This window comes from Oncorhynchus clarkii, chromosome 9 (genome assembly GCF_045791955.1).
Source record: "Oncorhynchus clarkii lewisi isolate Uvic-CL-2024 chromosome 9, UVic_Ocla_1.0, whole genome shotgun sequence".
Taxonomy (NCBI): domain Eukaryota; kingdom Metazoa; phylum Chordata; class Actinopteri; order Salmoniformes; family Salmonidae; genus Oncorhynchus; species Oncorhynchus clarkii.
This window is the reverse complement of record NC_092155.1, coordinates 42,174,577-42,202,167: the sequence shown is the minus strand read 5'-3', so window position 1 is coordinate 42,202,167 and position 27,591 is coordinate 42,174,577. Positions and strand designations below refer to the sequence as shown.

General features: G+C 42.5%; 1 protein-coding gene across 2 annotated transcripts; it reads right to left on the bottom strand.

The window, feature by feature from the left end:
• Window positions 1-9,527: 9,527 nt before the first annotated feature.
• LOC139416337 (zinc finger protein 8-like) lies at window positions 9,528-27,591 on the bottom strand. 2 transcript variants are annotated; one of them, XM_071164856.1, is made up of 2 exons: window positions 27,320-27,591; window positions 9,528-11,190 (listed from the first exon to the last, which is right to left on the bottom strand). In XM_071164856.1, exons 1-2 carry the CDS (start codon window positions 27,483-27,485, stop codon window positions 10,199-10,201), a joined length of 1,158 nt encoding a protein of 385 aa, XP_071020957.1. In that variant the 5' UTR covers window positions 27,486-27,591; the 3' UTR covers window positions 9,528-10,198. The 2 variants fall into 2 exon arrangements, with proteins under 2 accessions (XP_071020957.1, XP_071020958.1); XM_071164857.1 differs by lacking the exon at window positions 9,528-11,190 and adding an exon at window positions 12,687-13,922 and having other exon boundaries at window positions 27,320-27,405.

The window sequence follows — 27,591 nt, the reverse complement described above, 5'->3', positions numbered from 1 at the left end:
CTCCTGGTTGAGGGTTGGAATGATGGCCTGAATCTCTGTGTGGGGTTATTTACTGTTGCTGTTTTCAATTGTATTTATTAACTATTACATTTTTTTATTCAATTCCAACATACAGGTCATTCACAGTTATTAACTATTTTGAAGTAATCTATCACACTGTAGGTACTGATGTCTTATGATGGTTTCACATGACTTGTTTTTCAGACAAAATGTTTCAGGAGGAATACCCCTTGGGATGGAAAGTTGGAATTGGATTTCTAGGAGCTGTTGTAGGAGGTGTTGTAGGAGCTGTTGTAGTTTTTCTGTTCATGCGGAGAAACGCGGAAGGTAAGTCATGGATGTGTGACCTGTACTTCTTGGTTTTAGCCTTGTTCCAATACTTTAAAGTCACACTCCAGTCTCGTTTTCACCTCATTTATCACCGGATGACATCATAGGGCACCATCAGACCAACACCTTAAATGGCATACTCCTTGTTTCCAAAAGAAAACGAGTTTGGTGAACATTACTGTATTTATACATGGGATATTTTCTTTCAACGGGAAAAGTAAAAAAATAAATCTATATTTTTTTAAATGGAATGCGTCTTTAAAATGCATCCTTCCTTCTCTCCTCCCTTATTTGCAGTATTCACTGATCTAATAAGTGACACATGAAGGGCTCCACTACATAGTAGCTTTCACCAGTCCAGTGATGATACCAATGAATGTTTCAAATGATAGTCATAGTTATTTTTCTCAAAGTAATGCGTGTTTAAATGTGTCACTTAGTTGACTGTGTTCATGTGGTGTATTATAAGTCCGTTCTGTAAGAGTAAATCCCATCTCTCATCCATTTACACAGAAACCAATAGCGGGTATGCAGCGGGATGTAACGGGAATGCCATCCCCCTGGTTCCTGTTCTCGATAACTTCAATGTAAATGGCCTTCCTAATGGTGAGCGTGTGTCACAACCTGGAGAATGGGACAGCCAACATATCCTTGATTGATTCCACCAGCCACCCTCGGCGATGTAATTGAGAGAGACACTTTTATCACCTACAGTGAAGCCGCTCAACATTTACCATACAAGACAGTCGTGAAGAGGTATGGTATGGCAACTGCTTGGCCTCCGACCACAATGCGCTACAGATGGTAGTGCGTACTAGAGGTCGACCAATGCCGATTATTGGAGGACCAAAAAACGTAATAATACATCATTAAAATCAATTTAGCCTAAACCAAATAATGAAACATGTTCAATTTGGTTTAAATAATGCAAAAACAAAAAGTTGGAGAAGAAAGTAAAAGTGCAATATGTGCCATGTAAAAAAGCTAACGTTTAAGTTCCTTGCTCAGAACATGAGAACATATGAAAGCTGGTGGTTCCATTTAACAGTCTTCAATATTCCCAGGTGAGACGTTATAGGTTGTTATTATAGGAATTATATGACTATTTCTCTCTCTACCATTTGTATTTTATATACCTTTGACTTTTGGATGTTCTTATAGGCACTTTAGTATTGCCAGTGTAACAGTATAGCTTCCGTCCCTCTCCTCGCCCCTACCTGGGCTCGAACCAGGGACACATCGACAACAGCCACCCTCGAAGCAACGTTACCCATCGCTCCACAAAAGCCATGGCCCTTGCAGAGCATGGGGAACAATTACTTCAAGATCTGAGCGAGTGACGTCACCGATTGAAACGCTATTAGCGCGCACCCCGCTAACTAGCTAGCCATTTCACATCAGTTACACCAGCCTAATCTCGGGAGTTGATAGGCTTGAAGTCATAAACAGCTCAATGCTTGAAGCATTGCGAAGAGCTGCTGGCAAATGCAGGAAAGTGCTGTTTGAATTAATGCTTACGAGCCTGCTGCTGCCTACCACCGCTCAGTCAGACTTCTCTATCAAATATCAAATCATATTCTTAATTATAACATAATAACACACAGAAATACGAGGCTTAGGTCATTAATATGGTCAAATCTGAAAACAATCATTTCAAAAACAAACTTTTATTCTTTCAGTGAAATACGGAACCGTTCCGTATTTTATCTAAGTCTAAATATTGCTGTTACATTGCACAACCTTCAATGTTAATACATAATTATGTACAATTCTGGCAAATTAATTACGGTCTTTGTTAGGAAGAAATGGTCTTCACATAGTCCAGGCGGCCCAAACCTCTGCATATACCCTGACTCTGCTTGCACAGAACGCAAGAGAAGTGACACAAGTTAACAAGTTTCCCTAGTTAATATAAATTCATGTTAGCAGGCAATATTAACGAAATATACAGGTTTAAAAATATATATTTGAGTATTGATTTTAAAGAAAGGCATTGATGTTTATGGTTAGGTACACATTGGTGCAACGACAGTGCTTTATTCGCGAATGCGCTTGTTAAATCATTACCCGCTTGGCGAAGTAGGCTGTGATTCAATGAGAAATTAACAGGCACCGCATCAATTATATGCAACGCAGGACGAGCTAGATAAACTAGTAATATCATCAACCATGTGGTTAACTAGTGATTATGTTAAGATTGATTGATTGTTTTTTATAAGATAACTTTAATGCTAGCTAGCACCTTACCGTGGCTCTTTGCTGCTCTCGCGTAACAGGTAGTCAGCCTGCCACGCAGTCTCCTCGTAGAGTGTAATGTAATCGGTCGGTGTAATGTAATTGATCGGTGTCCAAAAATGCAGATTACCGATTGTTAGGAAAACTTTAAATCGGCCCTAATTAATCAGCCATTCTGATTAATCGGTCGACCTCTTGTGCATACGACCCAGTACACCACTGGGGCCAAGCTTCCTGCCATCCAAGACCTCTAAACCAGGCGGTGTCAGAGGAAGGCTCTACAAATGACCACCCTAGTCATGGATTGTTCTCTCTGCTACTACACGGCAAGCGGTACCGGAGCGCCAAGTCTAGGTACTAAAGTCTTTTTAACAGCTTCTACCCCCAAGCCATAAGACTGTTGAACAGCTAATCAAATGGCTACCTGGACTATTTGCATAGGATCCCCCTGTTTTACGCAGCTGCTACCCGCTGTTCATTATTTATGCATAGTCACTTTATGACTACTACATGTACAGTTTCAGTCAAACGTTTGGACACCTACTCATTCAAGGGTTTTTCTGTATTTGTACAATTTTATACATTGTGGAATAATAGTGAAGACACAAACTATGAAATAACACATGGAATCATGTAGTAAACAAATAAAAAAGGGTTTTATATTTGAGATTCTTCAAAGTAGCCACCCTTTGCCTTGATGACAGCTTTGCACACTCTTGGCATTCTCTTGAATTAGGTTACGGACACACTCGGATGCATTAACATACAGTGCCTTATGAAAGTATTCAGATCCCTTGACTTTTTCTACATTTTGTTACATTACAGCCTTATTCTAAAATTTATTAGTGTTTTTACTCTTTGATCTAACACAATACCCCATAATGACAAAGCAAATACAGGTTTAGATTTGTTTTTGCTAGTTTCTAAAAAATATCAGATTTACATAACTATTCAGACCCTTTACTCAGTAATTTGTTGAAGCACCTTTGGTAGCGATTACAGCATTGAGTCTTCTTTGGTATGACGCTACAAGTTTGGCACACCTGTATTTGGGGAGTTTCTCCCATTCTTCTCTGAAGATCCTCTCAAGCTCTGTCAGGTTGGATGGGGAGCGTTAATGCACAGCTATTTTCAGGTCTCCAGAGATGTTTGATCGGGTTGAAGTCTAGACTCTGGCTGGACCACTCATGGACATGGACCACTCGAAGCCACTCCTGCGTTGTCTTGGCTGGGTGCTTCGGGTCGTTGTTCTGTTGGAAGGTGAGCCTTTGCCCCAGTCTGAGGTCCAGAAAGCTCTTCATCAAGGAGCTCTCTGTACTTTGCTCCGTTCATCTTTGCCTCGATCCTGACTAGTCTCCCAGTCCCTGCCGCTGAAAAACATCCCCCATAGCATGATGCTGCCACCGTAGGAATTATGCCAGGTTTCCTCCAGGCGTGATGCTTAATATTCAGGCCAAGGAGTTCAATCTTGGTTTCATCAGACCAGAGAATCTTGTTTCTCATGGTCTAAGAGTCTTTAGGTGCTTTTTTGCAAACTCCAAGCGGGCTGTCGTGCCTTTTTACTGAGGAGTGGCTTTTGCCTGGCCACTCTACCATAAAGGCCTGATTGGTGGAGTGCTGCAGAGATGTTGTCCTTCTGGAAGGTTCTCCCATCACCACAAAGGAACTTTAGAGCTCTGTCAGAGTGACCATCGGGTTCTTGGTCTGCTCCCTGACCAAGGCCCTTCTCCCCCGTTTGGCCAGGCAGCCAGCTCTAGGAAGAGTCTTGGTGGTTTTAAACTTCTTCAATTTAAGAATGCTGGAGGCCACTGTGTTCTTGGGGACCTTCAATTACTACAGACATTTTTTGGTACCCTTACCCAGATCTCAGCCTCGACACAATCCTGTCTCGGAGCTCTACGGACGGTTCCTTCGACCTCATGGCTTGGTGTTTGCTCTGACATGCACTGTCAACTGTGGGACTTTATATAGACAGGTGTGTACCTTTCCAAATCATGTCCAATCAATTGAATTTACGACAGCATGTTCCAGTTCCCGCCAATATCCATCAACTTCGCACAGCCATTGAAGAGGAGTGGGACAACATTCCACAGGCCACAATCAACAGCCTGAGATGTGTCATGCTGCATGAGGAAAATGGTGGTCACACCAGATACTGACTGGTTTTCTGATCCACTGCCCTATTTTTTTATTTTTTATATATATATTTTTGAAGCTATATGTGACCAACAGATGCATATCTGTATTCCCAGTCATGTGAAACCCATAAATTAGGGTCTAATACATGTATTTTAATTGACTGATTTCCTAATGACTGTAAAATCTTTAATTGTTGCATGTTGTGTTTTTATATTTTGTTTCAGTATATATGTATCCACCATAAGTACATACACTGGGTGTACAAAACATTAGGAACACCTTCCTAATAATGAGTTGCACCCACTTTTGCCCTCAGAACAGCCTCAATTCGTCGGGGCATGGACTCAGCAAGACGTCAGCAGCGTCCCACAGGGATGCTGGCCCATGCTGACTCCAATGCTTCCCACAGTTGTGTCAAGTTGGCTGCATGTCCTTTGGTTGCTGGACCATTTGATACACACAGGAAGCTGTTGAGCGTGAAAAACTCAATAGCGTTGCACTTCTTGACACACTCAAACGCAAACCGGTGTGCCTGGCACCTACTACCATACCCCCATTCAAAGGCACTTCAAACTTTTGTCTTGGCCATTCACCCTCTGATTGGCGGACATACACCATCCATATCTCATGTTTTAAAAACCCTTTTAAACGGTCTCCTCCCCTTCATCTACACTGATTGAAGTGGATGTAACAAGTGACATCAACAGCAGATCATAGCTTTCACCTGGCCAGTCGCTCATGGAAAGTGCAGGTGTTCCTAAAGTTTTGTACACTCAAATGTATTTGTGTGTATGTATGCATTGGGCTTCATGGATTGTTTATTTGTATGTGTTGGGCTTTAGCTGAGACTATTATTTAGAGTCCTGAATGCTGATTGGCTGACAGCCGTGTTATATTCGACTGTATACCACACGCAGGACAAAACATGTATTTTTACTGCTCCAATTACATTGGTAACCACTTTATAATAGCAATAAGGCACCTCAGGGGTTTGTGAGATATGGCCAATACCAATGCTATAAACATTACCCGGAAACTCTTATTTTTATGTATCTTGGAATGTTCTCAAACCATTACTGTCCCATGATATCGGCAAGCATACGGATTTCACATTTGAACTATTGGGGGAGGGTTCAAAAGGCCGACCTCCAGATGAAAATATTGGAGTATGTGCATGCTATTTTGATTCCCAGTTACATTGTTTTTCCATTTTGCGCCAAATAGAAATTGTGCGAGCAATGATGGGACCAAAGCATAGTTTACATTGTTTAAAGAATTTATCAGTGACTCAAGACCACCTCTGCCATGGAAATGTGAGACACCATATTTCTCTTTATACTCAGCCAGAGGGCAGAAGAATCATGTCTAAACCGATTTAGGATGGGGAAAATGCTAGAGCCTGGAAATACAACTGAAAGTTTGGTACGGATAGTCCTAAATATTCCCCTCTTTGTAGGTGTAAGTTTATCTGGAGTCGTTAACCTTGCCATATACATTTTGAAAGTGTATCCCAACAGTCACAAGGGGGAGCCATGGGAAGCATTGAACTACAGAAAGTCTGTGACAATATATATTCTGCTGGTTATAGCAACTGGGATAGTAAAATGGCAAAGGCGAAATTGGATCGCCTTGTCTGCTGCTTCTAGTGATATTGACATAACGTTTGAATCATATTAATGAAATTGGAGCCAATTACCATATGTTCCAAGACCAGAGATACTGTATGCCCATTCTAGTCTATCAAAAGCTTTTTCTGCATCAGGAGATAATACAGCCCAAGGCACTGTTGTTTTTAACAAAGCGTTTAAGATATGTAATAGTAAAAAAAAATTAACAAACCCGCTTTGGTCAGTGTGGAACAATTTGGGTAAGTAAATCTCGAGAAGGGACGACAACATTTAGGAAAATAATATATTTGTGTTTATCAAAGGTAAGGGGTTATAGTGAGAATACTGGGTGGCATTGTTAACTTCTTTTTTTTAATAAAAAAGCAAAATTAGTACTATATTCACATCTCTCCCAAATCAACCTTTGTGAATGGCCTTGTTAATCATTGAGCAATAGTGGACCTAATTGATTACAAAATGTTAAATAGACCTCAGGAGGAATACCGGCCCATTCATGTGATTTGCCTTTATTTATGCTACCCATTGTCCTTTTGAGTTCATTGAGACAGATTTGGGCTCCCAGCGAGGTGGCTTATGTTGAGAGAAGAGGAGTTTCTTAATTATTTTAGACCGGCTTGGTGTGGATTTCCAATCAGAGGAGTACAATTCTTTATAGAAGCATGAGAATCTTTGATTCATTTGGGTTCTGATAGTAATTCCCCTGTTTCAGACTCAATAGTTGCTATATCAGCTAATGATCATTGCTGCATAGCTTGTTGGCCAGTAAACGACTAGGACAATTACCATGGAATGTTGAGTCTAACTCTGTCTTATCAATAAATTAAGTTCTGCCTTGACCTTGGACAGACTAACAGCTACCTCGTCTGAAAAGAGTGTTTGTTGATGTGACGACCCTCCCACTCTGTCTGCCGTATTCTCTCGTTCTTGTTTCCTTATTAGGATGCCGGTGGGCGGAGTTGGGAGGGTCGTCAGCTACATGGGAAACACCTGGACCACTTACACTACTGATTACACACACCATTGTATATTGTACTTGGTTTACTTTATTTAATAAATATATGTTTTGTTACTCCTTATCTCCACGTTGTCTCCCTTTTATTACGGGCTTTGAGCCGGTTTGTGACAGTTGAGAACGTTCTAATACTGTCAAATACTTTATTACAGCATCGTCTCCCCTGGCAATATGTAAAGTTGACTGTACCATGTAAGAGCATGACGCGCTTCCTTTGAGCCTAAAACTAAGAAAACCGGTGCAAAATTGCAGGAGATCCTCACACAGCGTAGAGGGCTGACGATATTATAATATAGATGTTATTGAATTGGGACAGGAAAAACACTGTTGGGCACTTAAAATAGTGTGCACTCATGAGGAGTCGACTGTATATCATTAGTCCAAATTTTAAACAATATCATGAATGACTCGCATGAGGTCAAAATGGATTAAATATACTCTTGGACAGATGGAAGGACATTTTCTGGATAAAGTGGATTTTTAACAAATCAATAACATCAGTCATTCCATTTTCTCATCACCCTGAGAATTATACACTGCTCAAAAAAATAAAGGAAACACAAACACAATGTAACTCCAAGTCAATCACACTTCTGTGAAATCAAACTGTCCACTTAGGAAGCAACACTGACAATACATTTCACATGCTGTTGTGCAAATGGAATAGACAACAGGTGGAAATTATAGGCAATTAGCAAGACACCCCCAATAAAAGGAGTGGTTCTGCAGGTGATAACCACAGACCACTTCTCAGTTCCTATGCTTCCTGGCTGATGTTTTGGTCACTTTTGAATGCTGGCGGTGCTTTCACTCTAGTGGTAGCATGAGACGGAATCTACAACCCACACAAGTGGCTCAGTAGTGCAGCTCATCCAGGATGGCACATCAATGTGAGCTGTGGCAAGGAGGTTTGCTGTGTCTGTCAGCGTAGTGTCCAGAGCATGGAGGCGCTACCAGGAGACAGGCCAGTACATCAGGAGACGTGGAAGAGGCCGTAGGAGGGCAACAATCCAGCAGCAGGACCGCTACCTCCGCCTTGGTGCAAGGAGGAGCAGGAGGAGCACTGCCAGAGCCCTGCAAAATGACCTCCAGCAGGCCACAAATGTGCATGTGTCTGCTCAAACGGTCAGAAACAGACTCCATGAGGGTGGTATGAGGGCCCGACGTCCACAGGTGGGGGTTGTGCTGACAGCCCAACACCGTGCAGGACATTTGGCATTTGCCAGAGAACAAATTCGCCACTGGCTCCCTGTGCTCTTCACAGATGAAAGCAGGTTCACACTGGGCACATGTGACAGACATGACAGTCTGGAGACGCCGTGGAGAACGTTCTGCTGCCTGCAACATCCTCCAGCATGACCGGTTTGGCGGTGGGTCAGTCATGGTGTGGGGTGGCATTTCTTTGGGGGGCCGCACAGCCCTCCATGTGCTCGCCAGAGGTAGCCTGACTGCCATTAGGTACCGAGATGAGTTCCTCAGACCCCTTGTGAGACCATATGCTGGTGCGGTTGGCCCTGGGTTCCTCCTAATGCAAGACAATGCTAGACCTCATGTGGCTGGAGTGTGTCAGCACTACAAGAGGAACGCATTGATGCTATGGACTGGCCCGCCCGTTCCCCAGACCTGAATCCAATTGAGCACATCTGGGACATCATGTCTCGCTCCATCCACCAACTCCACGTTGCACCACAGACTGTCCAGGAGTTGGCGGATGCTTTAGTCCAGGTCTGGGAGGAGATCCTTCAGGAGACCATCCGCCACCTCATCAGGAGCATGCCCAGGCGTTGTAGGGAGGCCACACACACACTACTGAGCCTCATTTTGACTTGTTTTAAGGACATTACATCAAAGTTGGATCAGCCTGTAGTGTGGTTTTCCACTTTAATTTTGAGTGTGACTCCAAATCCAGACCGCCATGGGTTGATAAATTTGATTTCCCATTGATACTTTTTGTGTGATTTTGTTGTCAGCACATTCAACTATGTAAAGAAAAAAGTATTTAATAAGAATATTTCATTCATTCAGATCTAGGATGTGTTATTTTAGTGTTCCCGTCATTTTTTTGAGCAGTGTATATTTTTCCCATCCAGATCTTCCGGTTTCTAATAAGGTGAAAACATCAACAGAACAGTAGATTGGTGAGATTCCCATAATAAATGCACTACTCCTGGTTCATTTCTGAATCATTTAAATCCAATCAAACTTTATGTACATAGAACATTTTACAAAAGTAAATCCATAATGTATCTATCTCTCTAAAATACACAGCATGAATGATCCACAGTTGATTTTTTATTCCCATCTTCTGACAGAACATCTAAGTCCATTTTCTTCCTTCTTTCAGTTTATCTTGTTTGTGTATGTTCTTTTTCCATGCTTCAGTAGGTTTACCTTCTGAGTGACTCTTTTACCACAAACTGGGCAGCCATGTGATATCTCTCCTGTGTGTCAGTATATGCCTGGTTAGGTCCCCCTTCTTATTGAGGCTTTCCCCGCGGTCACCACAGCTAAATGATTTCTCCCCTGTGTGAGTCCGTAAATATGTTAGGTTAGGGCTCTATATCGCTGAAGCGTTACAGATTGCACAATAGAAATGTTAAGGTAAATTCTGATTGAGGCGACGTATGCAGTGTTTATCGTGAATACAGTCTCCGCTAACTCAGCAACATTGAAATGTAATGGCAATCACGCTGAACTTCCAAAATACTGATTGAATAGAGCACTTAGTCTTCGTAATTAAACAATTCTAGCAGTCATCACAGATAAATGATTTCTCCCCTGTGAGAGTCCATATATGAATTCTCAGCTTCTCCTTACAATTGAAGCTTTTCCCGCAGTCACCACAGATAAATCTCTACTCTCCTGTGTGAGTCCGCATATGTGCAGTTAGGTGCTCCTTGCGAATGAAGCCTTTACCGCAGTCGCCACAGCAATATGGTTTCTCTCCTGTGTGAATCAGTATATGCCTCCTTAGATCCCTCTTCTGCCTGAAGCTTTTACAGCAAAAATGACAGCTAAAAGGTTTCTCTCCTGTGTGAGTCAGTATATGTCTTCCTAGGCCACCCTTCTGATTGAAGCTCTTCCCACAGTCACCACAGCTAAATGGTTTCTCTCCTGTGTGAATACTCATGTGCCTAGACAGATGTCCTTTGTGTTTGAAGGTCTTGCCACAGAAGGGGCAGGTGCTGGGTTTCCCACCGTGACATAGTCGGGCATGGGCCTTCAGTTTACAGGTGGAGTTGTACTGTTTTTTGCAGAAGTGGCATTCACTGAGTCTCTTCTTGTCGAGATTCACATGCCTCTGCAGGCCCGCTTTCAGAGGAAACGTTTTGCCACAGTCCCGGCAGCGGTAAGCTTTTATAGATATGGTGCTGGGTTTGGAACAATGTTCCCCCATTGGTAGGTTCGGATCCAATGGTTGGCTGCTGTCATGTCCTAGTGGGTCGCTGCTTTTGGCTGAGCTGTGGCTGGACGCATTGCTTTGATTATCTGGAGGGTCACAGGGAATATCAAAACCCTTTAGGTGGGTCACAGTGCCAAAATGTTTAGGATCACTTTCTCTGTTCTCCACAGTCTGGGTTTGGGGAAGGGTCAAGGACCAAAGTGGGCCCTCCTGATCACATTCACTTTTCACACAGGAAGGAGTGAATTGGAACTCTATGATATCAGCCTCCAGCCCTTGAAGCTGCTCTTCCCTCTGACTGGTCCTGACTTCCTCCTGTTCCTCTTTAATCTGTGTGGGCTCGGGGTCCTCCTGCCCCAGACTGGGGCTCCACTCATGCTCACAGTGGTGCTGCTCAGAGGGAACCTCCTCTTCAGAGACAGCGAGAGAGAGCTGCAGGGAGTCTGGAGGGAAGGAGGAGGAGAAGTGGTTATCGACAGGTGCCTATCATCATAAGTATTCACCCCCCGGATTTCTTCACATTGTAAAATGGATTTAATACCTTTTTGTTTTTTGTCAACAATCCACACAAAATATGATAATGTCAAAGTGGAAGAACACACACATATATATATATATATATATATATATATATATATATATATATATACACACACACACACACACACACACACACACACACATATACATACATACATACACACACACACATATTTAAATCAAATATATCTAAATCGTTATTAGATAAATATTCACCCTGAGCCAGTACATGTTAGAATCACCTTTGGCAGTGATTACAGCTGAGTCTTTCTGGGTAAAAGTCTCTTTACACACCTGGATTATGCAATATTTGCCCATTATATGACAAGCCTACAGACAATTCTACAGTAACAGAATTACAGAAACTCTGATTTTTCACTTCAAAATGTTACCAAACAAAAACATTGATTTCAAAGTTTAACAAACCACACAACTCTATGCACAAGGACTAATTGAAACAATTTCCACTGAACATTTTACTGTGCAGATGCAAAGTTCGGTAACAGAATTTCAGTTAAACTTCCCTCAGTTTATTTTTCGTGACCACGCTTTCCCAAAACTCTTAAATATCTGCTCCGAATCAAGATTCAAAGATGCCTGCAGCAAGAACGGGATGTCAGCTGTGACATGACACCTTGAGATTGAAAAATATATATTTTGGTTATTTAACTACAGTAAGTGAAGTGGATCCAGTAAATCCAGTAACATAATTACAATTATGGGTCCCTGATCTGAACCACACAAAACGGCATAATTATGGTTATCAATACCTTTATCGTCATGGTGATGTATCCTGAATAGATACACAAAAAGTAGAAATATGTAATACCCTCCACTCCAAGCAAACACAAATTTGGTTGGTAAGGACCAATCATAAATGTATATGCTTCACAAGCTGACATCACAGTACAGTAGCTACGTTCAGTACAGTACATTATACTCGTGTGCTCTACTGTACAGTACTTTGCTATCCAAACTTGTGAAACATAGACGTGATCTATGATTGGCTTAGATTTGGTCCGTCCGGTGTCGGTCGGTGCTCAGTGGGTGAGGATGCTTGCTACAGTAAATGGAAAGAGGGTAGGTGGTAGGTGTCAGATAGATCCGGGGGGGGTGTCATTAACTGGAGAGTATGGATGGGTATCGGTAAGATTTGAACGGTATTACTACTCTTACCGATACTGCTTATCGATCCGGTACTTTAACGGTATTCTTATTTTTTACCAGAAAAAAAACCCGAAACAAATTAAGAACAGAACATAGCTTTATTTTCTGAAATGTTAAATACATTATTTACAGCAAAAGAAACAGCAATGTTTTTAATAACAAATCACTATTATAGACTAATGTTGTGATGGTAATGTAAAACAAATGAAATGAACAATATATTTTCCTGCAAAAGAAAAGACAGTGGTATAGAACAACACGGGTGGGGCCTGCAGGTAGGCTGTAAAAGAAAAGACAGTGGTATAGAACAACACGGGTGGGGCCTGCAGGTAGGCTGTAAAAGAAAAGACAGTGGTATAGAACAACACGGGTGGGGCCTGCAGGTAGGCTGTAAAAGAAAAGACAGTGATATAGAACAACACGGGTGGGGCCTGCAGGTAGGCTGTAAAAGAAAAGACAGTGGTATAGAACAACACGGGTGGGGCCTGCAGGTAGGCTGCAGAAGGACTAACAGTTATTCGCAGTTCTTATGGAGAAAGATCAACATATTTGCCTTCTCTGGCAGAAGTCGGGGCATCTCCTAGCTTATTGTGTTCCCTGCTGTCTAAAATACCCTCTCACTAGGGGTGGAGGGCGCTTGAGCACAGAGGTAGCTTGTTGCAATGTTTGTGAGGGGCAGAGTATCTCTTCTCCCACCACTACATCACAGGATCTTCAGCCATGGGGATGGGAGGCAGGCCTTCGTAGAGCTCCACCTCTAGGTCAACACGCTCGCTGAGGGTGAGGGACAAGGTGTCCTGTTGGATCGTCAACCTCAACTCCCTGTCCTCCTCTGAGAACAGCTCCTCCAAGGCACTCCTTGTTTTGTACAATGGAGGGACTGCTCCATTTCCTCTCCTTCTCCTTCAGACTCCTCCTGTTGCTGGTGCTCCGTGTCCGTCTGCACTGCTCCTCTGACAGCCTTGGTGTCGCTCCTGTCACATTGGCCTCAACAGTTGCCTTCCTCAGCCTGTCCCAGGTGGCGTCACTCACCGGCCTCCCTTTAAATCCGGGGTCCATTGCTGCGGTCTCATGCAGGAAGGCTTGAATGTACTCATCCTGATAGCGCTCGGAGAGGTTCTCCCACACCTTCTCTTTGACGGTTGCCACAAACGTATCTTCATTCTTCACAGTGAAGTGCTCCTCCAGTTTGTGGAGGATGGGTATGATCTGTCCACAGGTGGCGTTCTTGTCACATGACACACACAGTGTGGATGTATAGAGGATTCCCATGAGCTGGACAAACTCCTCAGCCTTATGGAAGTCCTCGTCCTTCAGACGGTCCAGGTTGTCCTTGATCATTGCTTTTCGCAGTCGTGGGGTCCAAGGATGCTGCTTGGATCGCTGGATACTGCTCCATGAATCTCTCTATCGTTGGATAGTTCCATCTGGTCTTGACATCAAGGATGAGTGAGTGTTGCGGGAAAGCCTGAAACAACAAAAAAACATGCATTTCATTATTTAATTACTTGAAAATTGAATTAAATTGTTAAATGCGAACATTTCTAAATAATACCTTAATAGATTGAACTGGCTTCTTACCAAGGAGCTGCTGCTTTTCCTTCAAGACTGTTTTGGACATCGAGGATCTCTTGAACCACACAACCACTGCTCTGCTTCAGGCTGCCCATTTAGTAGATTTTCTGTGCTGCCAGATTCAATGTGTGCGCAAAGCGTCCTATTTTTAGGATGTGTAGCCACTTGATGGCAACATCCATATTGCCAGCATTATCAACAGTTGCGGCTACAATCTTCCTCGGCTCTCTTCCAGAAATCGCCTCTGCCACTACTTCGCCAGATTGCGATTTGTACACTGTCCTGCTGGAGGAACTTCTGTTTTACACTGCCCCTGGCTTGTGTAGCACACTAACAGTGAGATAGTGGTCCTGAGGCTGGTCCACCCGTCTGATGTGATGGCCAGTGTCATGACGTTGGCCTGGGGGTAGGTTTATGACAGTCATAAATACCTCTTCCCCCCTTTTTCCTCTCTCTACCCTACTAATGTGAAATTTGAAAACCCCTTGGTTAACATAGAGATCCTGGGAACATCAGGAGGTGGGGGGAAATTAACTATATTCTGGTAATCCGACCAATTGAACATATGCGGTGGTACTTAATGAATATGATGTCAGTTCGGTTGTCATCTGAGACATTCTCATCGATGATAAGATGACAAACTCTACAGTGGAAAGTCTACACATCAATTATCGGATTCACATGGAATTGTTGTTCAATTTAAATGTTTGAATATAAAATTATTGGTGAAGAGATGAAATGTAATTTTAGCTTCCAAATGAGAGATTTGGGTTTTCATAAGGTTAGGGCTCTGCTCAATCAGTGGCCCGCCCCTGTGAAGGGACATGGGTTATAAAACTTTTCAAACACGCCGTCCTCTCCCTTCCAATATAAAGCCTTGACGACAATATAACCTCCTGTTCCGGGGATGTGAGGACGACGGTCCGATGTCAGAATGGTTCAGATAATAACTGCAGAACGAAGCCAACATCAGCGTGAGCTTTGGTTGCGAATGGTATGAACTTTGAACTCTTATTCACTACAGAAGCGATACCTCCTAGCCGTTGAGTTAGCAACAGCAGCTGCAAACGAGGGTTAGGAAGGAACACAATGATGTTACTACAACGTATCCAATTGACCACCAGAGACATTCTTCAAAGGACAAAGGACTCGGTTTGGCAACACGGCCTTCCATATACCATCCAGCCTTCAATCTACCACCAACCTACCAAAATATTTATTGCATTTTCCTTTTCCAAATGGGCGGTAATTTAGAATGCATAAAATACTGTATTTACGATAGCACAGCTTCTTCCTTTGTCCCTCAGTCTTCCTGCTCTTTCACTCAAACCCAGCCCCTTTTCTTTTGTGTAACCAGCTGTCATATCTGTTCCGTCCGCTAGGGACATTTTCCTTGATGACGTAATTTGTAATCAAGGTATGATTCATTCTGTGTGATTAGTTAGGTATTTAGTAAATAAATAGTGAAACCCAATTTTGTATTGCTCAATCAGGTAATATTGATTACGGAGAAAGGATTTTTATAGAATATGTCATATCACTTAATCCGGCATAGCCAAAGACACGACACCAGCTTTGGCACGTCCTTCAGCTCAGTGATCACTTTTCTACACCACATCAGGTAGGAATGAATGTGTCACTGAGGTAACTCCTGGAGGGAGGGGTATTTTTGTGGTTGAGTGCCTTGCTCATCTCCCTACAGTAAAAAAGAAAAAAGAAAGATTGTTTCCATGTATTGAATTATCATTATTTAATTAGTGTTGTTGTGTATTGTAGAGTGATGGGACTAACATACAACCCTTTTATACTACCATATCCTAAAAATGAATACAACTCAGTATATACTGACAGACTGTTACCTAAAGCCCTTGGACTCCACTGTTGCAAAGGGGTGTAGCCCTTTCACTATGAACTTGGTCACGGCTAGGTGGCACTCATTCACCCTCTCCTCAGTCATCCGCCCACTAGCTGCCCGCGTGAAGGGGCTTTGGGCTGGTCTTTGGCTTGGACCAGCGGTATTAGAGGGAGGAGTGGGTTGGTTCATTGTAGCTGCAACTTTAACAAAAAAGTTGCAACATCTTTAAATGGGTGATTTAAGTTATGCTAAACAATCAGCTGGCTAATGGTTGCTTTTGATCATGAACCCATGTTTGCATAATCTAGTTAACTCCGTGTGTGGGCTCTAAGCTGCTAGCATACATACCTAACGTAGATCGGACAACGAGAGATGAACTGCGAGCTGGGCAGTCAAACTGTGCATTTCTCTGCACATGATGCACTTTCGATAGATGTTTGGACAGATTCGCTTGTAAGGGCGGAAACACGAGAAAAGTCTTGTTGCACTTGCGGCAACGAGCATTGTCAGCATCGACTCTGGTGAAGTGTAACCACACTTTTGAACGTTTAGTTCTCTCCGCCATCATCCTAATTAAGAGCGGGGCCTTTCTCGTGTGTGTTCTGTAGGATGTGAGAGACAGGCTCCACGCGAGAGATATCTCTCTTCTGGATTGCAAAAATGCATCATAGACGAACGTCTTCATCTAATTGCAAATTAGAAATGGTTGGTGAGATAAAATGTGCAAGATAATGTTTATGTAGCAATAATAAATAGGAAATGTATTTTCTTAAATTCTCCAGTCCCGAAAGCAGAACCAATAACGTCAGAACTTATCGATACTTATCGATACCCGTTTAATACCGGGTGTCGGTACCCATCCCTACTGGAGAGAGAGAGAAAAGATAGAGGGAGTGTGAGGGGTTCTCCAGACTGTTTTCACAGTCTTGCTTTGACCACCAGATGTCAGAAAGAGAAAGAAAACATTTGAGCTGAACATAACAGTATGCCAGTGGAAGGGAAGATGGTAGTCACAAACCAGAATTGGGTTACCTGCTACTATGATTTCTCATTGTAGCCAATTCATTTGGAAAATGGTTGAAAAATGTATACGTCTTAAATTAAAAATATATAAATAGATTTCATTCGACATGCTCCTATGAACAAAACATGTTGGTGCTCATGGGTCCTTTTACATGGAAATGCCCATAACATGGTGCAGCCACCACTGTGCTTGAAAATATGAAGAGTGGTACTCAGTGATGTGTTGTGCTGGATTTGCCCCAAACAAAACGCGTTGTATTCAGGACAAAAAGTGAATTCCTTTGCCACATTTTTTCCCGCCTTGTTGCAAACAGGATGCATGTTTTGGAATATTTGTATTCTGTACGGGCTTCCTTCTTTTCACTGTCATTTAGGTTAGTATTGTGGAGTAACTACAATGTTGTTGAGCCATCCTCAGTTCTCTCCATTCACCTCTGTTTTAAAATGACCATTGACCTCATGGCGAAATTCCTGGTTTCCTTCCTCTCTGGCAAGGATACCGGCTTTTTTTGTAGCGACTGTGTATTGATACACCATCCAAAGCCACATTTTATAAGCCCAAAAATAACCAAGAATTTAAGCATATGTACTTTGGATGGTGCCCATATTGACCGTGTTCCTGTTTACCAATGCCTGGGCATCTGAATAGAAGAAAAGCTGTCTTTTAAAAAACCATATTGATGCGTTAGTTAAGAACCAGAGTATACATTTTTTTAACCTTTATAGAAATAGGTCCGGCCTCTCGCTAAACAGGAGGCAGATTATTCAGTCGACGTTCCTACCGGCGCTAGACAATGGCGACATCTTCTATACGAGCGCAGCTGGCGCTTCATTTAAGCCGTTAGATGCCATTTATCATAGCGCACTGGACTTTAATACGGGCAACGGTCTCACTGCATTCTCTACCAGAAAGTTGGTTGGCCCGCTTTGAGGTCACGTAGATTGAGACATGGCTATGTTTTCATTTTAAACCCTTTTACAAGAGGTCCCACTGCACCTAACGTCATAACGACACTTTAGACATACGAGTTACCACACCCGGGTCTCAGGGCTGGCTAAGTCTTTAGACATACGAGTTACCACACCCGGGTCTCAGGGCTGGCTAAGTCTTTAGACATACGAGTTACCACACCCGGGTCTCAGGGCTGGCTAAGTCTTGAAATTCCCCTTGGCCTCTACTGAGTTAGGTAAATCAGCTTATTTGCGGAACAATCTTCAAAATGTTCTTAAATGTGATGTTCTGGTGCCTCTAGGTCAACTCAGAAAGCTGATTGAGGACCGTATTACTGATGAATGTGATGCTCTGGTGCCTCTAGATCAACTCAGAAAGCGGATTGAGGACCGTATTACTGATGAATGTGATGTTCTGGTGCCTCTAGGTCAACTCAGAAAGCTGATTGAGGACCGTATTACTGATGAATGTGATGTTCTGGTGCCTCTAGGTCAACTCAGAAAGCTGATTGAGGACCGTATTACTGATGAATGTGATGTTCTGGTGCCTCTAGGTCAACTCAGAAAGCGGATTGAGGACCGTATTACTGATGAATGTGATGTTCTGGTGCCTCCTAGGTCAACTCAGAAAGCTGATTGAGGACCGTATTACTGATGAATGTGATGTTCTGGTGCCTCCTAGGTCAACTCAGAAAGCTGATTGAGGACCGTATTACTGATGAATGTGATGTTCTGGTGCCTCCTAGGTCAACTCAGAAAGCTGATTGAGGACCGTATTACTGATGAATGTGATGTTCTGGTGCCTCTAGGTCAACTCAGAAAGCTGGTTGAGGACCGTATTACTGATGAATGTGATGTTCTGGTGCCTCTAGGTCAACTCAGAAAGCTGATTGAGGACCGTATTACTGATGAATGTGATGTTCTGGTGCCTCTAGGTCAACTCAGAAAGCTGATTGAGGACCGTATTACTGATGAATGTGATGTTCTGGTGCCTCTAGATCAACTCAGAAAGCGGATTGAGGACCGTATTACTGATGAATGTGATGTTCTGGTGCCTCTAGATCAACTCAGAAAGCTGATTGAGGACCGTATTACTGATGAATGTGATGTTCTGGTGCCTCTAGGTCAACTCAGAAAGCTGATTGAGGACCGTATTACTGATGAATGTGATGTTCTGGTGCCTCTAGATCAACTCAGAAAGCTGATTGAGGACCGTATTACTGATGAATGTGATGTTCTGGTGCCTCTAGGTCAACTCAGAAAGCTGATTGAGGACCGTATTACTGATGAATGTGATGTTCTGGTGCCTCTAGGTCAACTCAGAAAGCTGATTGAGGACCGTATTACTGATTAATGTGATGTTCTGGTGCCTCCTAGGTCAACTCAGAAAGCTGATTGAGGACCGTATTACTGATGAATGTGATGTTCTGGTGCCTCTAGGTCAACTCAGAAAGCTGATTGAGGACCGTATTACTGATGAATGTGATGTTCTGGTGCCTCTAGGTCAACTCAGAAAGCTGATTGAGGACCGTATTACTGATGAATGTGATGTTCTGGTGCCTCTAGGTCAACTCAGAAAGCTGATTGAGGACCGTATTACTGATGAATGTGATGTTCTGGTGCCTCTAGGTCAACTCAGAAAGCTGATTGAGGACCGTATTACTGATGAATGTGATGTTCTGGTGCCTCTAGGTCAACTCAGAAAGCTGATTGAGGACCGTATTACTGATGAATGTGATGTTCTGGTGCCTCTAGGTCAACTCAGAAAGCTGATTGAGGACCGTATTACTGATGAATGTGATGTTCTGGTGCCTCTAGGTCAACTCAGAAAGCTGATTGAGGACCGTATTACTGATGAATGTGATGTTCTGGTGCCTCTAGGTCAACTCAGAAAGCTGATTGAGGACCGTATTACTGATGAATGTGATGTTCTGGTGCCTCTAGGTCAACTCAGAAAGCTGATTGAGGACCGTATTACTGATGAATGTGATGTTCTGGTGCCTCTAGGTCAACTCAGAAAGCTGATTGAGGACCGTATTACTGATGAATGTGATGTTCTGGTGCCTCTAGGTCAACTCAGAAAGCGGATTGAGGACCGTATTACTGATGAATGTGATGTTCTGGTGCCTCTAGGTCAACTCAGAAAGCGGATTGAGGACCGTATTACTGATGAATGTGATGTTCTGGTGCCTCTAGGTCAACTCAGAAAGCTGATTGAGGACCGTATTACTGATGAATGTGATGTTCTGGTGCCTCCTAGGTCAACTCAGAAAGCTGATTGAGGACCGTATTACTGATGAATGTGATGTTCTGGTGCCTCTAGGTCAACTCAGAAAGCTGATTGAGGACCGTATTACTGATGAATGTGATGTTCTGGTGCCTCTAGGTCAACTCAGAAAGCTGATTGAGGACCGTATTACTGATGAATGTGATGTTCTGGTGCCTCTAGATCAACTCAGAAAGCTGATTGAGGACCGTATTACTGATGAATGTGATGTTCTGGTGCCTCTAGGTCAACTCAGAAAGCTGATTGAGGACCGTATTACTGATGAATGTGATGTTCTGGTGCCTCTAGATCAACTCAGAAAGCTGATTGAGGACCGTATTACTGATGAATGTGATGTTCTGGTGCCTCTAGGTCAACTCAGAAAGCTGATTGAGGACCGTATTACTGATGAATGTGATGTTCTGGTGCCTCTAGGTCAACTCAGAAAGCTGATTGAGGACCGTATTACTGATGAATGTGATGTTCTGGTGCCTCCTAGGTCAACTCAGAAAGCTGATTGAGGACCGTATTACTGATGAATGTGATGTTCTGGTGCCTCTAGGTCAACTCAGAAAGCTGATTGAGGACCGTATTACTGATGAATGTGATGTTCTGGTGCCTCTAGGTCAACTCAGAAAGCTGATTGAGGACCGTATTACTGATGAATGTGATGTTCTGGTGCCTCTAGGTCAACTCAGAAAGCTGATTGAGGACCGTATTACTGATGAATGTGATGTTCTGGTGCCTCTAGGTCAACTCAGAAAGCTGATTGAGGACCGTATTACTGATGAATGTGATGTTCTGGTGCCTCTAGGTCAACTCAGAAAGCTGATTGAGGACCGTATTACTGATGAATGTGATGTTCTGGTGCCTCTAGGTCAACTCAGAAAGCTGATTGAGGACCGTATTACTGATGAATGTGATGTTCTGGTGCCTCTAGGTCAACTCAGAAAGCTGATTGAGGACCGTATTACTGATGAATGTGATGTTCTGGTGCCTCTAGGTCAACTCAGAAAGCTGATTGAGGACCGTATTACTGATGAATGTGATGTTCTGGTGCCTCTAGGTCAACTCAGAAAGCTGATTGAGGACCGTATTACTGATGAATGTGATGTTCTGGTGCCTCTAGGTCAACTCAGAAAGCTGATTGAGGACCGTATTACTGATGAATGTGATGTTCTGGTGCCTCTAGGTCAACTCAGAAAGCGGATTGAGGACCGTATTACTGATGAATGTGATGTTCTGGTGCCTCTAGGTCAACTCAGAAAGCGGATTGAGGACCGTATTACTGATGAATGTGATGTTCTGGTGCCTCTAGGTCAACTCAGAAAGCTGATTGAGGACCGTATTACTGATGAATGTGATGTTCTGGTGCCTCCTAGGTCAACTCAGAAAGCTGATTGAGGACCGTATTACTGATGAATGTGATGTTCTGGTGCCTCTAGGTCAACTCAGAAAGCTGATTGAGGACCGTATTACTGATGAATGTGATGTTCTGGTGCCTCTAGGTCAACTCAGAAAGCTGATTGAGGACCGTATTACTGATGAATGTGATGTTCTGGTGCCTCTAGGTCAACTCAGAAAGCTGATTGAGGACCGTATTACTGATGAATGTGATGTTCTGGTGCCTCTAGGTCAACTCAGAAAGCTGATTGAGGACCGTATTACTGATGAATGTGATGTTCTGGTGCCTCTAGGTCAACTCAGAAAGCTGATTGAGGACCGTATTACTGATGAATGTGATGTTCTGGTGCCTCTAGGTCAACTCAGAAAGCTGATTGAGGACCGTATTACTGATGAATGTGATGTTCTGGTGCCTCTAGGTCAACTCAGAAAGCTGATTGAGGACCGTATTACTGATGAATGGGTTTGTTTTTTTGACATTTTTCTCAGTATGATTCCCTAATAAAATAAAGGTTAAATAAATGTCAGCGTTTTACATGTTTACCAATATACTAAATCGGTGCCCTTCTTTGCAAGGTATGGAGAAGCTCCCTGGTCTTTGATTTAATCTGTGCTTGAAATCCACTACATGACTGAGGGACCTTACAGATAATTAATTGTATGTGTGGGGCACAGAGATGGGGTAGTCATTTAAAAATTATGTTAACATCTATTATTGCTACCTATTATGGCCATGCAACTTATGTGATTTGGTGAGCTTTTTCTTTTTTTTTTTTATATATATATTTTTCATAAATTTGAATTCTTTTCACTTTGACATTGGAGTATTTTGTGTAGATCAGTGACAATTTTTTTGATTTCAAATCCAATGTGGGTTGAATAGTTATAATAAGTAAGACTGTATACATTGACATGCCATATCAAAATGATTTTTATGACAAACTATATTCCTATTTTAAATATACTCATATGAATCGCTTTTTGATTCAGTTGTTCATTTCATCTTGTAGGCTACACATTCACAGCTAACAGCTGGATTGGTGTATAGACGGGTTGGTTGTTTAACACAAAACCGACAGAGTTGGCTTCGATTGTTGACACCATTTAACTATTTTGTCTCCAATGTTTACTGAAAACATAAATACATTTGCACAGTGAGCACTTGTCTCTCAAACACATCGTTAAAGATGTTGGTTAGCTAGCTAGCAAATTTGACATTTCAGTCAAAACAAGACATGGTATCAAGAACAAGATAAAGCTAGCTGAAACGAGCCACCTACGATTCCCCACGAGGCTGCTTCTTGTCATTTAGCGGATTCGGTTATGCTGAGCCACAGGGCACCAGTCTGTGGCCCCGGTGACATGAACCGGCAACAGAGGTGAGGGAGGAGCGCCCTTCTCAAATGAACAGCAATCTGCACCGCTTGGTAATGTTGTCAACCAGGCAGCATTCCATCAAATAGTTTTGTTTCCATGTTCAAACTACTCTCAAAACTACAATTGTTCATAGAGAAACAACAATATTGGATGTTCTGAACCCATGTCAATGGTTAAATCACATCAGAATACTTTTTTTTAGGTTTGGAAGAACAAATTGATTATTGAGTGTAATTCCCCTTTCATTGTGCATCTGGCGAGAGAGGAACGTGCAGGTCTAGCTATGGTTCTGTACTGCTGCTGCTCATTTCATGGAAAAGTTAGCAAATAACATATAGGTAAGTCTACTTTGCAGTTAACATTTAATTGAGAAGGTTTTGGGGAAGCTATTTCTGTCGACCCACAAGATGCTTATATCAACTGGCTACACACGGATTGATAGACAAACGCGCATCACAGACAGACATAGGCAATATTGCTGGAAATGAATTGGCAGATAGGTTTGTGTTTCTAAGCCAATAGTGGCTAACCAGGGGTGGGATAATGTCAATGTTCAATGTTGTGTTGATTAGATAGTAGCTGGGAGCTTGCGGTGTCAGATACTTGTGAGATTTGTTTATGAAAGTTTTCAAAGGCACACGTGAAAAATTGCATATTTACGTGATAACGCCCGGGTAGCCGGTGTTTGAAGGATATACTGGCACGGACGGGTGTTGGCAAATCGTGCCAATACATCCCCCAAATACCGGCTTCTCGGGCATTACCAACATATTCAAATAACGATTGACATTTTCACAAAAAATATATATAGTCCAGACTAGGGTTGCACATTTTGGGGAATATTCAGAGGTAGAAACTTTGTGTGAATTAACGGGAATATATGCAAATGTATAATAATACCATTTAAATGTAGATGTTTTTTGCATTGGATATATTTACCATATGTGGAGAAGGTAAAAGGTTTGTTTCTTAGACATAATTGCAAATGATTAAATCCTTTCAATAGAAATAAAAATGACTAGTTTCAAATTGAACTTTAATTAAATTAGTTGACTCTTCACATGGGATGATTTCACTGAACAACAAAAGGGAATATTGAATGATCCCCAATGATCCATCGCATCTCCCAAAAACGTTTTAAACATCTGTAAAATGATAGTGTAGAAACTAAAGCTTTGGTTGTCTTCCCCCTTGACCTCCTCAATGTCCACCTCTTGAATATCAGACTGAGGCCTCATCTTCCTTGCCACTTTTCAACCTTGTTGAGGATGGCTTCTTGTCCGGTTCAAAAAGCCTCACATTTGCCTGGATGGACACCAATTTTTCAACCCTGTTGTGTGTTTTGGTGTGTGTGTTCCCAAAGAAGGACCAGTTGCGCTCTGAGGCGGCTGATGTTGGTGCAATTTGGAGGATGATGAAAGCAACAGGGGAAAGAGCCTCAGATCCACAAAGTCCCTTCCACCAGGTGGCTGATGAGATATGTTGGCATGACTGCCATATTGCATCTCCATCCCAAAGCGCTTGCTTGGAAGTGTACTTCGCCAGACTGCCAAGAAACTTGCCCTCATCCAGGCCAAGGTGGCGAGACACGGTAGTGATGACACCATAGGCCGTGCTGATCTCTGCACCTGACAGGATGCTCTTGCTAAGATACCTGGTGTCCAACATGTACGCTGCGGCATTTATGGGCAGTTTCCTCTGCTTGTAACAACAGTGAAGTGGACAGAGCAGTATGGATTTCTTCTCTTACATCTGCAAGCAGAGTCTGAACATCAGACAGGATGGCATTGTCTCCCTCAATCAGTGCAATGGTTACTGCTATAGGTTTCAGGAGTTTCAGGCTGCTTGATCCGCTTGATGAAGCTGTCCATATCAGCAGACTGATATGGTCATTTCTTGAAGAGACTCCTTCCCCTCCAGGAGACTGTCAAACATGATGACAACACCACCCCAACGGGTGTTGCTGGGCAGCTTCAATGTGGTGCTCTTATTCTTCTCACTTTGCTTGGTGAGGTAGATTGCTGCAATAACTTGATGACCCTTCACATACCTAACCATTTCCTTGGCTCTCTTGCAGAGTACATCCATTGTTTTCAGTGCCATGATATAATAGTAAAATAAATAAATAAATACATACAATTCCATGTACAGATAAATAGTTAAGCAGTTAGATTAAACAACTCCTTTTGTAAGATAAATGTTTTTTTTTTAAACATGTATGGAAACAGGTGAATTAACACTCTTCAGTTAGCAGGCTCAAGCAAGCTAAAACCAACTAGCAGAAATTATTTAAACCCACTTTGCTGTATGCTACTATTTACTAGTTAACAAAAAATTGTCATATAAAATATATTCACCCCACCCAGTATCTCAACTTACCAGACAGCATGTAGTCCTTGGCTCAGACGGTTTCGTAGTGTGGGCTCAATAGCATCTAATTAGTGTGCAAGATCTTGAGAATCAGCTGTACATGTGATGGAAGAATGCACTGTGCATGCAGAGGGTTGCAATTCCAATGAATTGTGGATAGTTTAACCAAAATATGCCACAAGACCTAGAATTGCCTTATGTGTATCCCACAGAAAAGGTTCACTGTTATAAGCTAACGTTTTTGATGAATTTAAGCAAAATTCCCAGGCTTAACTCCCCATGGAACTTTTTTGGAAAGTTTCCGAACCTTTGAAACCCTAATCCCGACACAAATCTAGGGTTGCTACACAAGCCGGCTGGACATTCTATCGGTTGCCAGAGATGCGACCCAGTCGTTCAGTCTAAATGTTCCATTGCCATACTTGCTGGAAACATTCTTATCCCCTTGCTTGCTAGCTAGCCACCTAGGGCTAACTTATAGTCACATCAAACCGTGCAGCCAGAATAACAGCAGCAGCTGCATTTGGTTAAGATGTTTTCTAGTGACTTTTATTTTGACACATCCATAACAATGAGCTAATGAGGTGCGATTTCACCTGGTATTAAAAATATGCTCTCTCGTCAGGACAATGTTTTTCAGAGGAGCTAGCCAACAACACAGCTAATACAATCACTTCAAACTGAAGCTGGAAAGACAGCAAACTAGCTGCACTTTGTTTAGTTTTACCTGTTTTCTATTGATAGATATTTGTATATATCCATGAAATTATACTGATTCATGATTTCGACTGGCTGAGAAAAGCTGCCTGTCTGTCTCGTCCCAACACCATTACTATGGGACAGCTGGAGATTGAATCTGAATATTGAAACAATGTTGCAAATGTCGGAGAGACAGACAGCAAGGTTTACACAAATCTCCGCTGTTGAAAATAAAATGTTAGTCTAAAGGAAATGTGAGATGATGTCTAGATGCTTTCATAGTGGAGATCAAGTTTATAAATTGCCTGGTTGGGCTGATGAGACAGTGGATAAAGAAGTCAAATGGACCAGAGTAAATAGGCATTTTAATGTCATAAATTTAGCTGGCTGGTAACTTGTGCACTAGACACCGGCTGGATACCGTCAGGTTGAGAGCTTCAAGTTCCTTGGTGTCCACATCACCAACAAACTAACATGGTCCAAGCACACCAAGACAGTCGTGAAGAGGGCACGACAAAACCTATTCCCCCTCAAGAGACTGAAAAGATTTGGCATGGGTCTCAGATCCTCAAAGGGTTCTATAACTGCACCATCGAGAGCATCCTGACTGGTTGCATCACTGCCTGGTATAGCAACTGCTCGGCCTCCGACTGCAAGACACTACAGAAGTTAGTGCGAACGGCCCAGTACATCACTGGTGGCAAGATTCCTGCCATCCAGGACCTCTATACCAGGCAGTGTCAGAGGAAGGCCCTAAAAATTGTCAAAGACTCCAGCCACCCTAGTCATAGACTGTTCTCTCTGCTACCGCACGGCAAGTGGTACTGGAGAGCCACACGTCTAGGTCCAAGAGGCTTCTAAACAGCTTCTACCCCCAAGCCATAAGACTCCTGAATCAAATGGCTACCTAGATCCCCCTTTTACACTGCTGCTACTCTCTGTTGTTATCATCTATGCATAGTCACTTTAATAACTCTACCTACATGTACATATTACCCCAACTAACCGGTGCCTCTGCACATTGACTCTGGACCAGTACCCTGTATATAGTATCGCTATTGTTATTTTACTGCTGCTCTTTAATTACTTTTATTTATTATTCTTATCTGTATTTTTTGAAACTGCATTTTTGGTTAGGGGCTCGTAAGCATTTCACTGTGAGGTCTACACCAGTTGTATTCAGCGCATGTGACTAATCAAATTTGATTGGAATGTGATTTTAAGCTATCAGCATTCATTATCAGATCCATCGTTGTATAAAGAAAAACAAATGGAGAACATTTGCCTAAACAGTATGCGAATTTAGTAGAACTATAGGTAACTATCAGTATATCTACAAACGAACCTCTTTTGCATAGTTTTATCCCCGGTGTAATCCGCAGCAGTCCACGAAGCCGATGATTCTCCTCCTGATACTCCACTACCGTTTTCTCAACGGCCCCGAAAATCTCCGCCGCAGCCGCAGTTAAGCGCTCATTTAAAAACACACGCAACAAATCTAGTTTAGACATTTTCAGTCAAATGAGAGTTAGGTAGCCTCTTCAGTTGAGTCACTTGATCTTTCTTTATTTATAACAAGGTATGCTAAATCAAACCGACGGTGAAGCAGGCAAGAAT

What these genes read in the sequence shown, in the direction of transcription:
- LOC139416337 (XM_071164856.1), bottom strand. Translation starts at nt 27,485, where the DNA reads ATGTCTAAACTAGATTTGTTGCGTGTGTTTTTAAATGAGCGCTTAACT. An exon ending in GATAAAACTATGCAAAAGAG is followed by an intron (nt 11,191 to 27,319) that starts GTTCGTTTGTAG and finishes CCTTCCCTCCAG; the next exon opens with ACTCCCTGCAGCTCTCTCTC.